Below are 18,197 nucleotides of genomic sequence, written 5' to 3'. Positions count from 1 at the left end.
AAAGGATTAGGGCTTGGTACACAGTCGGTACTCAATAAATGTCAGTCACTGTTCATTATTCTTGGTTCCCTGGTACAGTCAGTGTGTGCTTCCCTTGGCTCAATTAAGCAATCTGATTGATAAAGAGGTTTCTGTGGAGTCAGCAGATTAGCACTCTATGCAATCAGAGTGAAGAGTCTGAATGTCTCTCATTTATGCTTTCAAGACTCTTGCTATGCAGCCTAGGCTGGTCTTTAGCAGCAAATTTCCTGTCTCCTGGGATCACTCATGTGTATCCCGAGCCCAGATCTCGGCAAGACAGTTAAGTACAGGTCCCTTGCTGATCACTGTTGGACTACAGGGCTGGGACAGGATCTCCTCTATAAATATTTTTTAAATAAAATACAATTATACCATTTCCTCTCCTCCCTTAAATCCTTTCCATGTACCCCTGCATTGTCTTTTCTCGAATTCAAGACTTCTATATTTATGATATAATATACTTGTGTGTGTATATGTACTCATGAGTCTGTAAGTACAATGCACTTAGTTCATGTATTATTAACTATATGTGTATGATACCAGTTGGTATTAGACAACCGGGGGACTCGTCCCAGGGAAGACTATTTCTCCTACTCTTATTATTCTTTATTGAGTAGATTTCTTGATTTTTTTTTTTTTTTTTTTTTTTTTTTTTGTCTAGCGTTGAGGCCTCTTGAGCTCTCCCCCTTCCATGTTAACATGTCTGTTAGTGTCAACCTTATTCAGGTCTTGTTTAGGCAGCCACCTTGGTGAGACTTCATGGGTGTAGGAAATGCAATCACAACAAATTGGTGTGATCTGGCTTTTACAATTCTTTTGCCCTCCTCTCTCTACCTAAAAATACATGTAAGTCTGTGTATACATATATAGTTTAAATGAAAAATTTATATCTGGGCTAAAAATGCTTCCCACAAAAGCCATAAGCTATCTAAGAAGATCACAACATCAGGTATAAGAAAGCTTTTGAATTCTTAGGCTATGAGGACACTATAGGCTATTGTCATTGCCCTTGGTTGTCCCCAGAAGTTGAAGGTTAAGTCCCTGTTGCTGAAGACACCATGTGCTGTGGACACAGGACCCAGAGGATGAAGTCATCTGCTGGGAGCATCCTATGTGATACCTGAGGCCCTCCTTCCTGGGGCATTCTACCCCACTCAGAAAACCATTTCTGCATTCTCGTACCCAGCAAAGTCAACCATTACAAGTAAACAGAGGTGTCCACTGGCTTTGCTGTATAACCAGATACTGCCATTTGCTTCCCTTACAGAAACGGCTGCTCGGCTGGGAGAGGTCTCTGCTTTTTTATCTTAATTATCACTCCAGAGACACTTTTCAGTTGAACTATTAAAAACTATTTAGAAGTATAAGGGAGAGAGGGAGGGAGGAAGAACACTAGAGAGAGAGAGAGCCTGAGCGATTTGCACCCTGGGAACCCTTTACACACTGGGAGAGTACAGACAGGACCATGCTGAGTATTATAAAAGCTTTATTTAAAATTTCAGAGCATTTGAAAATAAAGAATATAATGTATTTGTGTTTTTATTGGGTAACTTAAAAACTGCTTTCGATTACAATTAGCTGTCAAGGGTAACTGCAAACAGTCTTGCTCCACCAGGCCTATTGCTGCGGACCCTCACTCTGGTGGCTGCGGCGAGGTAGGCTACTGACATCCCTGTGGGCAGGCGGCTTGGTCCTACTCGGAGTGGCGTTTGTTCTTCTTGTTGTGGCTCTCAATTGCCCTTCTCAGGGCTTCATCTGGAATGAGATCTGACCTTCTCATGTCTGTGTGACTACAGCCAATTTTTGGGCAACTGTGAGGGGGAAAAAACAAACAAAAAGCAGACCATCAGCCCATCCCACTGCCATGCCTTAAGCATTACCTCCTCTCAGCCAGGCACTGGGATGAGAACACTTTACAAAAACCCCCAAAACAAAACAAAACAAGACAAAAACTCAAAACAACAGCAGCAGCAGCAGCAGCAACAACAACACAACAACAACAGCACCAAAAATCCAAGAACAAAGCCAAACCCCTCTCAAACCCAGAGTCATGCACACATACCCATTTTCCCGCCAAAGGCAGCTTGGTTTGGGGCTGGGAAAGCAAGCAATGCAGGACCAGCACCTACACTAGGGGCTTGCTTTCTAACGGGAGGCAGGCAGTCACCAAGTAGCCAAATACCATGCCACATTAGCAGTGAAGCAATGCAGGACAGAGGAAACATGGGGTGGGGGCAGGGAAGGGATGGGGAGACAGGCTTGCATGTGGTCTAGGCTGCCCAGAAGGCTTGGCCAGGTGCTTTGCAGTGAGAGCAAAGGAGGTGAGGCCAGGGCCAAGGTGACCCTCTGAATTATTATTTTGTTATTGTCTTTTTATTTTGTTCTGAGTCACGGTCTCATGTAGCCCAGGTTGTCTTTCAAGTGACTATGTATCTGGAGATGAACTACCTGTTGATTCCATTACTTCAGTGCTAGGATTACAGGCACACACCACCAACACCTGATTTTATGCTGTGCTGGGGCTGGGTATGTGTGTGTGTCAAACCCAGGGCTTTAAGCATGATGGGCTAAAACTCTACCAAGTTACTTCCTTAGCCCTGGGAATCATTTTAAATATGAAAACACACCCCCTCTCTGGAAGTTTTATAGGTAGAGATAGGATTAAATTCAGTGTCTTTTTAAAAACACACTCTAGCTACTTATAGAGGACAAAAGGCTAAAGGGCAAAGGGTGAAGCAGAGGAAATAGTTGGGGTCCCACAGAAGTACAGGAAGGGCCAGGCAGTCTGCCTGAGTGGCAGAGACAGGCTTCAGCACACACTGGGACAAGGGACCTGCAGACCTATGAATGAAAGGCAAGTGAACACAAAGAAGAGGGCAGAGCCAAGCAGTGGACAACTGCAGGCACTGTGCTGTGATGGGAAGGGACCACTAGCCCTCTGAAGGCCACTGACCGCTCAGTGGAGACACTGAGTGCTACTGGGCACTGGCCAGAAGCCCAAGGTGAGTGAATTAACAATGTGAATCACCAGGACAGGGTGGAACTCAAGGCCTCGCTCAGTTAGCCATCTCATTTGAGGGAGTGTTTGGACTGAATCACCTGATTTCTTTTTATTGTGAACAAGGTCTGGGCAGGGCTAAGTGCCCAGTGTTTGGAGTCAAGCTCATGCAGGTCTTGAAATCTCTCAACCCTTATCTGGTGGCTGAGATAAACTTTCTGAGCCTGGGCTTCCATGCTATAAAATGGGGCAGGGTCTCATTGCACAGACAACGGGCCCCACAGTGCTCTATCGTGTTCCTTGACTTCACCATCTCCTAGGTCACCGTTCTCCTGGGGAGTTTTAAGTTATCTGTCCTGTGTACACACACACCATTCTTGCATTCACAGTCTTCTGTGTGGTCAGCTCTGGGCTAGGTTCTATTCACATAACCCTCAGTACAAACATGGCTCTGACCCACGACTGGAGACAGCTCTTCAAAGGGCACAGCAAACACAGGGGAAAGGATAAAGGCCTAGGGCAGGGAACCTAGTCCTAGGAAATGCAGGACAAGGTAGAAAAAAGGGGGTGTCTCTGGCTTTGATCTTGGGGGTCAAGGAGTGTTTACAGCACAGGGGCTTTCCCGGGACAGTGCACAGCCCATGTGCAACAAAGCAAGCTTGAGTACAGGAATTCATTTTGAAAGGCTAAATTTATCTTGTGTATTCAGGCACATGAGCTCTCCTCTCCTTCCCTTCACCCCTCCTTCCTTCCTTCTTCCTGAAGTCTTGCTGTGCAGTCTCACCTGCCCACCCCAGCCTGACCGGAGTACTCTGAAATCCCTAACATGAGAACATGAAGACCTGCACACATTCAGGGCTTAGAAATGGAGACTGTAATCCTTTAGGCTTCCCTGACATGGAAATGCAGAACAGAAGGTTTCTGGCGTGAACTTCCCTGAAAGGCAAGCATTTAGCCCTGTTTCTGACTACCAGGCCTTGGGTGCAGGGGACTCCTGAGAACCATGTCTACCTCCATCTGCCAGACAGTGAATAAGCAGTGGAGAGGGAAGTGGAGAACTAGGGGGGAGGACTTCCTGATGACATCAGTGGCTTTAGTCAGTAAATGAGGGCATTCTGAGAATGGCTGACGGAATTAACCACACCACTGGGCTGCAGAGGAGGCGCCCACACTCCTCTTGATGGGACGGAGCCCAGTGAGGTCTGTGTCATGCAGAGACAGGCTCTGGGGACAGGGATATAAATCAAGTATCTGAGGGGAACGAGGTGACCTGACCTGACCACGAAGATACAAACTGAAAAAGGGAAGAGTCAAGACAAGTAGTGTGTGCCTATAACCCCAGGACCTGGGAGGCTGAGGCGAGACTGAGCTACAGAGAAAGTTCTAGGCTAGTCTGGGCTATACAGTGAGACCACCTCCAAAAGAGTGGCAAAGACCTAGTGGTTATGTCCTAGTGCTGACACTGTCCAAGTGAGTGCAAACAGATGAAGGTGGAGCTCTTGCCTGTCTGCAGGCCCTGGTACAGTGGGAATCAAGGCTGCTGACGGCCACGGTTAACCAGTCCTGTCTCCTCAACAAGGGACAGACTGAGCATAACACTGAAAAGCATCAGTGAGTCTCTGGGGAGACTTCCTGGAGGAGAGGCTGCACAGGAACCAGGCCACAGCCTTGTTTCCCACCCCACCCCACAGAAACAAACACGTTTTTAAATTAAAAAGGATAAAAAAGGCCATGATGCCACAGGCTTGAATCAGGGCATTCCTGCTCTAAGAAACAACACTACCCAAGCATTAGGCCATAATCCCCAGGACATCCTGGTGAGCAAGTAAGGTGTGGCAACACCTTCAACATCATCAAATCATCCCCAGGAAGGGCTCAGACGCACAGGCCTGGAAGGAGAGGCTGGTCCTGTGCCTGGGTCAGCCACAGGGCAGAGCATTCCTAAGCAGTGCGGAGCAAATTTAAGGGAAGGTCTCAGGGTGCAGAGGGTCCCAGAATACCGATAAGCTCCAGGAGGCAGCTGTACAGATGCCTCTGGCATTAGAGTTGGGCAGAGAGATTCCTGACATACCTACATGCAGACAGTGACTTTATCCCATGCCCTCCAAGTCCAGGGTGATGTGTCAAAGCAGTGAGGTAAGCGTGATGACTGTTTGCTGGAAGGGCCCCACAGCTGTGTGTCCACACTGACAGCAGCAAGCTTTCCGTCAGGTCTCTGCTTCTGCCATGTGCATACACAGCCGTGTGTATGTGTAGGTGCTGTAGAACTCCGAGGACAGAGGGCATCCTTCGCTGTCCTCCTTAGGTACCATCACACTTACTTACTAATTTTGGAGCGACTCTTTCACTGGCCTAGAACTTGCTAAATATCCACTAGGCCGGCCAGCCAGTGAGTCTCTGGGACCTGCCTGTCTTTCATCCCCCTCCCCCTCCCAGTGCTGGGGATTACAAGTGAACTCTCACACTTGGTACTTTTGTGTGAATTTTGGGGCCCAAGAGCTTAAGAATCACTGAACTGTCTTCTCCACGGCCAAGGAACGGGCTAGTATAGATCTGGAAGGAATTCCCCATTAGCTCCAGGGTCCCTGGAATCTCCACATTAGATTACATAAAGAACCGGGCTGAGAGGTTCAGTTCAGTTATTTGTTGGTAAGTGACGTGCTTTGATGTCACACACATCTTTTCACTTCATCTGCTTTGAATGCCTGTTAAAGATCCAGAAACACAAGACAATGGGCTGGGGGAAATCAGCCATAGTTCATTAACATGAAAATCAGCAGGCAGCTTTATTTGTGAGATAACAGCTTTATGATTAAGAGCTCTATTTTAGGAAATGACTCTGTTTACTTGGGGTGAAAAGCTCCCACATTCCACCTCAATCCAGTGGAGAGTCTCCAGGGTCTGAAGCATGCTGGGAAAGCTCAGATGGTACCCAGTAACACTGTGTGCCTGGGACTCAAGTAACATAACATAATTGGAACAGGAGAAAGAAACAGTTCTCTAACAGGATGTGTCACACACATTTTTTAAGCAGTGCTTCATGGGAAATGACACTGCTTCATACTGAATCAGAAACCCATGGAGTAAGCTCTGAGTCTAGTCTGCTTCCATGTGTGCTTTGTATTTGACACTGGCGATGTGACTGGGTGTGGTTTAGGCTGCTTCCCATAGGGTCTTCTACCTTGAATGCAGTACCTGCTCAACAAGAAGCTTGGAGCTGACTGCAACAGGCTCTGAGTTGAATGCTGAAGCTTCATGGTGAGGAGAGCTTATGCAGGGCCAAGGCTGTCTTGCTTGCCTCTACAGAGCTGTGCCAGTGAGAGTTGCCCACCTCTATACGCAGAGCTACACAATCCTCAAGGCTGGCACAGCCGTCACCTTCTAAGGGCAAAGCCATTGGCCTGTACCTCTGCTGTTTTCAAGTGGCTGTACTGCTGTGATCTCAGACTCCCAGAACTCCTGCTGGCCACTTCCCTCTCTTCCACACCCCCTAGACCAACGACGGATAGCAGCTGCTTCTGGACACTCATCAGAATTAGCAGTCATCTTGCCCCTGCCCCTCCTCAGCTGCCACCTTCTGTTGGGCACCTGCAAACACCTTGCCTCCCGTGTGTGCTCACTCTCTGTACAGAACACACATGCGGGGAGCTTGGGTCCTCTCCCTGCTGCCCACACTCCCCGTGGGGCACCACACCCTTCTCTGCAGCTCTCCACCCCAGCACACACGGTGGGCATTTCTACACTGGGACTGCGGCTACACCTCTTTTAGATCCGAGACAACCGTACCTTATAAACTCCTGTACATGGTTCCTGCTTGTATGGAAACAATGGTTTGATGGTAGAGAAGACAGTATTTTCTTCCTGTCATTCCTTAGACTGTAGTAAATCACTGTATCTTTGCAATGTAATATAGTAGAATGTTTGATTTTAGAAATTCCGGTGAGTTACTGACTTAGGTTTCATATTGGCTTGGGGTTAGGATAAAAGCCCAATAGTTTCTAAAATAACTGTAAAGACAGTTCTGTCCTTTTGTACTATATATTTAAGGTATTCTTCGCATTGACAACTCGAAAATCAAATGTTTCAATCAACTGAAAAACACTGAAGGTACGCTATCCTTCAGCATCCCATATTCAGTTGATATTTAATTCTTTATACAAAATTAAGCATATTCACTCATTAGTACGTAAATTTACCCTCATCTTTAATAAACAGTAAAATATAATTGTTGAAGAACTGTCTTTGAATAAGTCTTTACAATTTATTATTAGTAGATGCTTAGCTTATATACCTATTTTATATAGCACTATACTCCGGGCTGTATAAATAATGCATTAGGTGAGGGAACTGGGGAAACGGTGCAGTGGTTAAAGTGTTTGCTGTGCAAATAAGAGGGCCAGATGTCAGATCCCTGGAGCCTGTGGTGCCCCACCTATAATGTGAGCCTCAGAAGGCAGAGACAGGGATCTCTGAAGGACACGTTACCTGGTGAGACTAGCCTCATCTGAGAGCTTGAGTTTTTGCAAGATCTTACCTCTAATCAAGGAAGATCCTGACAACACTGGGTTTCTACATGTATGAGCACATGTGTATGCATATGGGTATATTCACAAGTACACTCATGCAACATGAAAACATCATACAAACACATCATACACACATACACGTGAAAAGAAGAAGGGGGGAAATTTGACCTAGTAAAAAGAGGTTCCAATGCAGAACTTCAAGAGGCCTGGCTCCTAAAGCCCTTCACCATTCTCTGGCATCTTTATTTCTTAAGGCCTGATAACAATGTTATCTTTGTAAACCTCTAGCCTCCTCCCTAAGACTTATTGGTTATTATTAGTCTGTGAACATTTTCAGGTATCTGCCCCCACGTTGGAGAAGCATGGCAGGGAGAGGAGGCTTCCTTGGATGACAAGTGCCACAGAAATGCCTGCCAGTACTGTGTGTAGTTCGAAATAGGCAATGGGCATTAGAAAGTCAGAGCTGTGTTTGATGAGGTGTCTCATGTGGGGACACCCTGCACAGACCTGGGACTGCTGGTAGGAAACTGAAACACGGTTGTATTAGTCCCTGCCCTTTCCACCCCACTTCAGGAGAGTACCACACACTGTCAGAAAGAGGAGCTGCCAGAGACAGTGAACTGAGAGGCTCTCTTAGCAATTATGTTGACCCTGTCTGATTTGTCAGAGAAGAAACACAGGGAAAAGTTAGCAGAGAAGGAAAGCTTGGAAGTCCAGAAACAAAATGATGTCTGTTGGTAAAATGTCAAGGTCATTAGGGAAACACAGTATTTGGACTCTAAGGAGAAAATGCAAAACAGATAGAAGTGAACTCATGGTTTACATTTGTAGTAGCCAATGGCTGCAAACCCAGTTGTCTTCTAGAGTAAATACAAGGAGCTCTAGCTCTAGTCTTCAGTTGCTATCTCTCAGCCCACACCCACATGGGGAGGGGAGGGGAATTCCAGTTCTTGGTCTGGATGATGCAGAAGCAAAGCACACATCAAAGGGGCTGCTATCAGCCTGAGAACGGTCACACCTGCCATTCCATTCCTGCGATAAGAGTTCAGGAGATGCCAAACCCAGTCAGCTTCAGTGTGGCCCACTGAGGACTCTCGGCACAGGCACAGAACCATGTTCCTGGGGTTGGAGGTAGGGAGAGAAGGGATGGAAGATTTGGAGTTAAAAAAATTCTCATTGGTGAGTTAGCCATGGATTAACTGAAACCATTTGGGAAGTTATTTGCATTATTAAATAAAAGCATTTCTGTGATAATGCAGTCTTCCTCACCAAGACCACTGGATATGAATTCTTGTCTTAGAATGTTTATTTTTAAACCAAAGCCCTGTTGCAGAAAGCAAAGAATAAAGTAATTTCCTCTTGGTTAAGTAGACATTGAAAAAGGGTATATCTCAGATCACAGTTCTGTTGACCTCAGTTTTGTGTGCGTGTAAGACAGACAGACAGACAGAGAGAGAGAGAGAGAGAGAGAGAGAGAGAGAGAGAGAGAGAGAAAGTGTGTGTTCATCTCATGTAGCCCAGGCTGTCCTCAAATTCTCGGTGTGGTTGAGGATGGCCTCCTGTCTTTGCCTCACTGTGTGCCGCCTTGGACTGAAAGCAAGACTTTCTGTGTGGCAGATAAGCTCTCTATGAACTGAGCTAGCCCCTGGCTATCTACCTTGCAAACATCACAAGTCCTCTAGTCCTGTAATCTAATACTATGGTCCCACCCGGTCTCTTCCTTCTGCGTGGATGGTGTAGTGCCTTTAGTGTCTTCTGACACTGCTCTTCCCAGATGGCCAGCTTCCTGTTGATTGTCTGGGCAGATCCACAACTCGGGAAGAGTATGAGTGGCTTGCACTGGTATGTACTGAGGACCACCAGGGCGCTGGTCCCCCAGCACCCACTTACCAGGCCTTCTTCTTCCTCTTATGCTTGGATTCGATCATGCGAACAATGGCTTCCTCTTCGTAGGTGTGACCACACACTTTATTTTTCACTGGCTTCTTCATTTCCAACTATGATTATGGAGACAACAGGCTTTCAGGAATAATAACCTGAAATAACACACTTCCTAGTTCCCCTAGAGGCTAACTTCTGGCCGACATGGCTGTAAGTATCAGCTTGCATTCAGGAAATTCGGGGCTACAGGAGATGCAGCTTTACTTGGTCTCTGGGCTGTAACTTTTCCCCAGGTCCTAAAGTATATGAGTAAAATGAAAGTGCTTTTAGCCACAAACTTCCCAAGTATACAGTCTGATCTCATCACTTTTCTTTGCTTCCTCCCTCCCAGTGGGATATCAGAAAGCAAACAGGGAACCCTTCTGTCTCTGTGAAACTAACCTAACTTCATTTTCTTTGAGGGGAAAGAGGAAGCCATACCTGTGTTATGGGGCAGATGAAATTGGTTTGGCTCTGGGTCACAATCATATCTTCATCAATTCCTTCTGTCCCATCATTCTCTCTGTCTGCATGAATACCATCTACAGGAAGAAAGGGGGCTGGTGAGCAGTATGCCAGGGAGAAGAAGAAAGGGCAGGAAGTTCCTCAGGACCCATCTGACCTCAGTCCCCGAACTAGATAGGCACTTGGATGGATGCAGGTCAAGTCTTCTGTTTTTCATTGAATCCCAAGGGGTCCCCAGTTCTGTCTACTTTTGATAAGGAACCCAAGGCCCCAGGGCAGTAAAATAAGATTTTACAATGTTCAGGTAATTATTTCGCAAGAGAATACTGCTTGGTAACAAATGATGTGGTTGAAGAAATCAGAGGAACTGGTCTCTTCTGGGTCCAGTCACAGGCTTTCGGCTAGCAAGGTGCCCTGTTTCATTGCTTTGGTATCAAGACAAATGGAGAAAACAAACAAACAAACAAACAAAGCTCCCGCCTCAAGAAACCATCTGTAGACAAGGCCTTCTTGTGGGCAGTACAGAAACAGTCACTTTGGAGCATATGCTTTGAACTTCTTTGAGGTCTTAGATATTACTGAGGACTCCAGGAACTTTTTACAATTATGGGTTGTACATATCAGTATTTACCACAGTAGATATTAAGACTGAGGAATTTAAAAACCAGACTTATTGTGGTATTTAAAGATAATAGTAACACCCCCACTGTATGTCAATATACATACTATTTTTATTTATCTTTAAAATGTACATTGGTGTTTTGTCTGTATGTATGTTAGTGTGAGGGTGTCAGAAGCCCTGGAACCGGAGTTACAGACAGTTGTGAGCTACCATGTGGTTGCTGGGAGTTGAACCCAGGACCTCTGGAAGAGCAGCCAGTGCTCTTAACTACTGAGCCCCACCTTATTTTTTTTAAAAGACAGGGTTTCTCTTTGTAACAGCCTAGGTGTGAGCCACCATACCCAGTTCATATAAATAAAATTTTAAAATTTAAAAGTAACTATATTTCCCAGAATAAACCAGAGAATGGTGTCATTTTTGGGGGGAGGGGGTTTGTAAATATCTTAAATGTTTGGTTTCATAGAAGGCAGCTTCTAGAGACAGCTAGATTTAAGTATCTTTCTGGCATCTAATTCTTCACAATACCATGTTGGGGAATCTCAAGGAGCTCACATGAAAAGGCCAAGATTTCTGCTATGAAGGCAGCTGACCGGGGGTACCTCAGCTCCTAGCCTGCACCGAGAGCTGCACAGTGATGTGAGGCTGTGAACAGCCATTTGCTTTTAAAATGTCCTTCCTCTCACTGTGTTACACCCTCTCTTTACTGAGGAAAACAGGTGACAGGTGACTTCTCAATGGGATGATAAGGCTGAGCTTTTTTCTGAAGACAGGTTACAGGCTGAGTCTCCCTAACCTGTAAGTCTGAAATCTGCAATATTCTAAATCTTACAACATTTTGCATAATGACAAGACATCAAACATGGACAATGCCACTGTGAGACTTTGCTTTATAGATACAGTGAAAATACTGTATGAAATCAGAGTCTGTTTCAGCTCAGGTGGCTGTTTTCTGGGGAGGAGGGTCATCTATCTAACGCTTGTATCCTAACCTCAAGATATCTCATATGTATATGCAAATGTTTTAAAAATCTCAAACCAGAAATACTGTGGTCTCAAGCATTAAGGATAAGAGATATTCAGTCTATACTTGTCGATTGTCTATTAACGGCCTATTCTTTTCTCCTTTTCTCTCTTTTCTTCCTTCTTTCATGTTGGTAGGATAATATAGATCTAAAATTGCTTTCCTGTCAAGGTGTGGGAGAAAAATTCTTGACAGTCAGACAGAAACCCCAACAGGGTCAGAGGGCTTTGTAAACTTTGTGTTATAAAACTACTTTGAGCCTCCCCTTAGACCAGGTGTCTGTCTGTCTGTCAGAGAGATAGTACTAAGGCAGGACAAGGGAATGGAGTTCTTGTTCAAGGCAATCTGGCTGGAGGCCAAGATTCTTCCCCAACTGCTCTTTTAGAGGGTCCTCTTTCTTTATTGGACCCTTTCTTTATCATCTGTATGGCAATTCCATGTCTTTAGGCCAGTGCTCATTCCATAGAAAGGTGAGAATAAAAATGCTGGACTCCCAAAGACAACTCATGAAACTACATACATTACAGTGTCTGTGATCTTAGCCCCTTTCCAGGATCTAGAAAAGTAACCTTTCATTATTTCAAAATCATAAATCTTTTTGAGTGTCAACACAATGACTCCAAAGTTTCAGATTTCGGAGCGTTTCCGACTTCAGCTATCTGAACTGGGGGATGCTCAACTGTGTTTTTCTGCGCACAAGCTCCCACAGCCCCGGGATGCTCAACCGCGTTTGTCTGCGCACATGCTCCCACAGCCCCTGCCAGCCGTGCTTCTTCTGGCCAAAGGCACTACTTTAGTCTAAGCAAGCTAGCTGTCGAGTTAAAATCAATTTATGTTAAAGACCCACAAATTATATTATTTACTTATCCTTAGTAATTATTTATTTAGTAATTAACAATATTTCATTTGGAATCAATATACAGGATGACTATTATTTAATAAAGTATGCAAAAGATAACTGCTTAGACAATAACAGACAATGAAAAATCAGTTATTTTCAGCTACTTTATTTTCAAAGCAAAATTGCAAAAAGTTTAAAACACCTGTCAGCAATAACATATTTTGTACATGTTTGGTACATGTCTGTTTACTGTGATACGGGGATAGGTGTGAGCTTCTGCAAACAGTGCTCACACTGATGGAGGTCTGCATGTTTTCTGAGTCCTGGGCTTAGCATTCACAGTATAAGAAGCTCCTTAAAGAGGGCTCAGAAAACTGGGCAGGCAATGTAAGAAGGTAAGGGAGGCTGGGAGCCATGCTGCCTCTGGGGTCCACTTTGCAAAGTCTCCTCCTGAAGGCTGCTGACTCCTAGTTCTGATTTTGTGTCTGATAGTCATAACAAAAGTAGCTCCTTGTACATTTCTTACAGAGCTTATTCTGAACTGATGACATATTTCAGACTATAAATATTACAGTGTGGAATTTACTGGAAAATCTGTTAGATGTATCAACAGAGTTCAGCCCATGTGAAAAACTGTGGGTTTGCTGGTTATTTTCTATTTTTAAATTTCAAAAGGTGGAGGAAGCAAGAAAGCACAACTCAGATGCAATGTCAACCGCTAAGGAGGCTGAGTGGGGAGCTAAGAGATGGCAGAGATCACAAACAGGGAGGTAACAGAGAGAAGTGAACGCCAGCAGTGAGTAATAGCCCACAGACCGAGAGAGTCTAAAAGGGGAAAGAGTGCAACACTGGCACTTCTCTAGAGAGCATTTCCTCACCCTACACCTGTATTTATAGAAAGTGACATTAATGCTGGGATTCTACAAGGTGCTCACAGAAGGTCCATCTGGCAATACATATCATTTACGGTGTTTTCCCTGATCTTGAGGACAAAGCTGCATGGTGCATGTGGTAAAAGGCAGGCTGGAGAGAAAGGTACAGATCTGCCAGAACCACAGACATTTAAAAAGTGGGGTTAGCTGCTCCCCAAAGTCTCACCTATCCCAGAACACCAAGAGGCAGACAAAGTGTAGATTTTGCTTAAAAGTGTCCAGGGCATCCGCAGGGTGCATGTCAGTGCATGTTCTCCAGCTGCATCCTCTGAGCACTGTGAACAGTGTGCAGTGCTCCACTGCCAAGGTGTCTCCATACGAATAGCTCACTTACTGAAGACTGCTCCAGTGACTTTATAATACTCACACAATACCCACGGCGGACTATATTGTTATGTCTAGTATATAGGCGAGAATCCACTTTAAGCCCCATGGTATTTGAAGGAGCAGCTAGATGAAGCCAATGTAGTCTTTATTAAAGAATCACAAACATCCCTGATTACGCATATGGAAGCAGCAGGCAAATGAGATGCCCTGTACCCACATTCCCGGGTTCTGCAAACATGAACTAAACCATGCACACATAGGAAATGTTTGAGAAGCAACTGTCTGTACTGAGCATGCACAGACCGTTTCTTGTTACTGCTCCCTAAGTGCAGTGCCTCTTTCATAGCATTTACACCAAACTGGGTATGGTGAGTAACCTGGAGATGACTGTGCTAAAAACAACAACAAACGGGTTGGGGATCTAGCTCAGTGATAGAGCGCTTGCTTGCCTGGCTCTCAGCTCTGAAGAACAAAGTGTGTGCTCTATGCAAACTCTCTACCATTGTGTCTAACCAATGGACAGCTCTCGGAACCCCTACCCCACATCTAGATGCCTGGGCTCAGGGACCAAGCACCACGCTGAGGAGGGAAGCTTGCAAAACCTAAGACTGCAGTGGAGGCTGTACAGGGTAGTATACAGCACAGGATCTTATATATTAAAGGATGCTCTCAGGTTTACTATGTAGCTGAGAATGACCCTGAACTTTTGATTTACTGTTTCTATTTCCTGAGTGATTACGGTTATGAATGCACCTTGTCTAGGGTATGTGGTGCAGAGCTTTCTGCAAGGCAGGCAAGCTATATCCCTAAGCCCTGGATTTTGTTATATGTTTATTACTTGTTGGATATGTGTCAGTGTATGCCACATGTGTATGTGGGTTCTCAGAGGCTAGAAGAGGACACCAGAGTCCCTGGAGCTGGAGTTATAGGCAGCTGTGAGTCAGCTAAGCTCAGATCCTCTGTAAAAACAAGAAATGCTTTTAAGCAGTGAACCACCTTTCCTGGAGGACACGGCAGGACACGGCACTCCACAGTGAGGTGGGCACTCCACAGACTGAGATGTCAGTTTCCACTGCTAAAGCGGAGGCCTTTGGTCTCTCTCATCCTCTTCACTACCAGTTGCTCAAAGCTGAAGCCACAGGATGTGCGCTGAATACTGTTTCTTTCACATCTCACACCAGTCCACTGGAAACTTCTCTGACTCTGGGTCTCATCCACATTCCCAATGTCAGCCCTCTGGCTGGATCTCTACTGTACCTCATTTCAAGCCCTGACTACCTTCTGTCTACATAGCTGCAGTTTCTTCTGGCATGTACTGAGGGCCATGCCACACACCACACTTCAACCTACTAACATTGGTCACCCATCACCTGGTCTGTTTGCAAGCATGGCAGATTCCTTCTTGTCTCTGGGTCCTTCCATTAATCTGCTGGGAACATTTTTCTTGCCCTTGGCTTGTTCTACTCTTTCTTGTCATTTAAAATGTTATACAGGGAATATCCAATTAAAAAAAAAAAAGGAAAAAAGAAAAAAACTGTCGTCTTGGAGAGGCCTCTTCTGATGTACCAAGCTGAAGAAGTCACTGGTGCCTAGCACCGTAAGGTGCCCGGAGGACAACACCTATGTGCACGGCAGTTGTACATGTCTTCTTTCCTCCTCCCACACCCTCATCTTCTCCAGGAAGACAAGGCCTTTGTGGTCTTATTATGGTTCCTAAAGTCTAAAACAGTCCTTGGCAGACAGTAGTGTTCAATAAACATTAGATTGGTAACGTGCTTCACCCAATAAGGCAGGAGCTATTTCCGCACAAGATTGTAGTTGCATATTTAACAGATGTGGACACACACACCCCCTCTCATTCAATAATTGTACACATTGTAATCAAATAAGAGAGAACTTCACTGTAGGTCTGGGTGCAGCCCTAAACCCTGGACTACATGTCAAAGGCAGGAAGTAAATATAAGTTTTACAATTACAGTAGGCAGTGTGGTAATTACAAAGGAGAATCCAGACATGGTCTTGTGGTCACAAAATACATTTGGTTCTGGCCACACACAACCCTAGCATTAGTCACTTGTCTGTCTTCAGGCATCCCAAATTTGGCCACTAGTTAGACAGTTTTAAGCTAGTGGGGAATAAATGTTGATTGCTATGTCCTTTTTCAATTAGGTCTGAACATTTTCTAAATGCACTTTTCTCTCAAAAATAGTAGTGTACTCAAGAAATGCTATACAAATATTTGCTGCCTGCTAGGATTCTCACTGTGCTATTCTGGGACAGCATATTTAGACAGGGTGAGCTGGTGCACAGATGTAGGGGCTCCCAAAGCTTACTGATTTAAGTCTGACACTTTGCAGTTCCAATGGGTTGTCTTTGTACCAGCTATGCCAGGGCTTTCGGGTACTACCTGGATACTCAGCCTCAGATCCTAATGGGAAACTGTTATGACTATGTGGTGGTGGTGGGGGGAATCAGGGTCCTCCTATGACTTTGGGGCACCTAATTCTATACCCCAATTTCTTCTTGGGACTGGTGGGCTAAGCTGACATTTTCCTTCAGCAGAGAACTTAGTCCTGGCTTCCAAAACTTTCTGTGTCAGCACAGTGCCTGCTGTGTGAACAGCATTTCAGAATAAAAATGTGCACCATGTTCAGAGAGGGCTCGTGGAACAGAGGATTTCCTATATGTGATAACTTTCACAGGATGGCAAACCTCCCCTGTGAATGGCTGTGTAGCTTGGTGTTCTTGTGGGACTCCTAACAGTGGGAGTGGAAGTGTCTCCAACCCTCTGTCTACACTTGGGACTTTTTCCTTCCTAGTGGGCTGCCTTGTCCAGCATTGATATGAAGGTGTGTTCCTGGACTCACTGTAATGTGTTATGCCGTGTTCTATTGATACCCTAGGATGCTTGCCTTTTTTTTTTTTTTAAGGGAAATGGAGGAGTAGATCTGGGGTAGAGGGGGAGGGAAAATTGGTCAGTATGTATGTAAAAAATAAAAAATAAATAACCTACATTTCAACTAAAATATTCAGCAAACAGAGGGTAACACAATGAAATTTAGCACAACTATAATGTAAGATGGATCCAACAACTATTTATCAGGTATCTGTACATCTGTATATATAATACTATAGAATGCTAACACTGCAACTTTCATTCGTTACTGCTATTATGATTATGATGAGATTACTGTTGAGACAGGGTCTTTCTTCCTAAACTGCCCAGGCTACTTTCCACCTCTCTATTCTGCCCCACCCTCCTGAGTGCTGGGATCACAGCCATTTCACATGGCTAGTCATTACCACTACCTTTATCACTACTGTCACTGTGTACCGGGCATTGTCCTTATATTAGAAAAAATAAAAATCCTAAACCGGGTGGTGGTGGCATATGCCTTCAGTTCTTGCATTCAGGGGGTAGAGGTAGGTAGATGCCTGTGAGTTAGAGGCTACCCCAATCCACAGAGCTAGTTTTAGGACAGCCAAGGCTACACAAAGAAATTCTGTCTCAAAAACCAAGACCAAAAACATGGTGGGGAGATCCTTTTATGGGGTGTAGTCTTATAGGACACACACACACACAGACACACACACACAGACACACACACAGACACACAGACACACACACACACACACACACACACACACACACACACACACACACACACACAAACACACACACACAGAGCCACGTGGCTTTGTAAAAGCTGCAGAGCTCTGGAAAGCAGATCCCAAGAGAGAGCAGGGAGAGCCTCTCAGGAGAGTGGTTTCCTTATAAACTTCAATGATAAAGACCTTTCAACAAGAATACATGCTTTGGTTTTGAAGCAGAACTTCCATACAATTCAATTCTCCAATTTACAATTCCCCTGACTCCACTTTGCAAGTGCTAGGATTATAGATGTTCATCACCATGCCTCTTATCCCCAGGTGTTCACAACTCTACTCCGTCCTCAAAAGTGAGCGTTTCCTGTACTACCGACTCAGCTCAGCACACTGATGAGCTCTCCTGCTCGGCACATAGCCATAATCTATAGCCATCTCTGCTCTCTGGAATTGGGGAAGCCATCTCTACCCACCCACCGCATCCTACCCCAGCTCGCCCAGTCCTCAGTAGCCAATGGCCTTTCTTTGCCTTCCATACCACACTCCTTTAGCTTTAACTTCCTCCTTTATGTGGTTTTTATAGGACCACAGCGTCTCATCAGAGACCCTGAGGGTTCCCTGTGGATAGTCACAAGATGGGACCTTGCACAAATACTTCTGTCACTCCTGTACTGAGGCATCCCTCGAGCTGAGGAGAGGAGAGCTGTGTAGGTGAACTACCTCATGAAGACGGTGACTAAGCCACACTCCCCAGGAAGGTGTGATAAGTGGGAAGGATGCCAGGCAACAAGAATTACAGTACTTAAGAACATGGGATCTGGAAAGAGCCTGCTTGGACCTGTCTTGATCAATTAGCTAGTAGTGCTCCTCTGCAGGTTATCTCAACTTTCTTTGCCTCAGTTTCCTTAGCCATAAGAT

The 18,197-nt window shown here is 45.1% G+C and overlaps 1 protein-coding gene across 4 annotated transcripts in view; it reads right to left on the bottom strand.

Annotated features, from left to right (window-relative positions):
• Nucleotides 1-1,490: 1,490 nt before the first annotated feature.
• Nucleotides 1,491-18,197, bottom strand: part of NSMCE2 (NSE2 (MMS21) homolog, SMC5-SMC6 complex SUMO ligase) — a 213,477-nt gene continuing 196,770 nt past the window's right edge. For 2 of the 4 annotated variants that reach the window (XM_080939389.1, XM_080939391.1), the window contains 4 exons: nt 9,907-10,007; nt 9,436-9,542; nt 8,564-8,664; nt 1,491-1,832 (listed from right to left, as the gene is read on the bottom strand). In XM_080939389.1, the coding sequence (XP_080795515.1) occupies nt 1,798-1,832; nt 8,564-8,664; nt 9,436-9,542; nt 9,907-10,007 (344 nt within the window). In that variant the 3' untranslated portion in view covers nt 1,491-1,797. The remainder of the gene's footprint in view (nt 1,833-8,563; nt 8,665-9,435; nt 9,543-9,906; nt 10,008-18,197) is intronic. The other 2 variants (XM_080939390.1, XM_080939392.1) reach the window with 1 other exon arrangement.

The sequence above is a fragment of the Micromys minutus genome (assembly GCF_963924665.1).
Source record: "Micromys minutus genome assembly, chromosome: 27".
Taxonomy (NCBI): Eukaryota; Metazoa; Chordata; class Mammalia; order Rodentia; family Muridae; genus Micromys; species Micromys minutus.
Note: the sequence above shows the minus strand (reverse complement) of the source record. Positions and strands in the feature narration are given on the sequence as shown.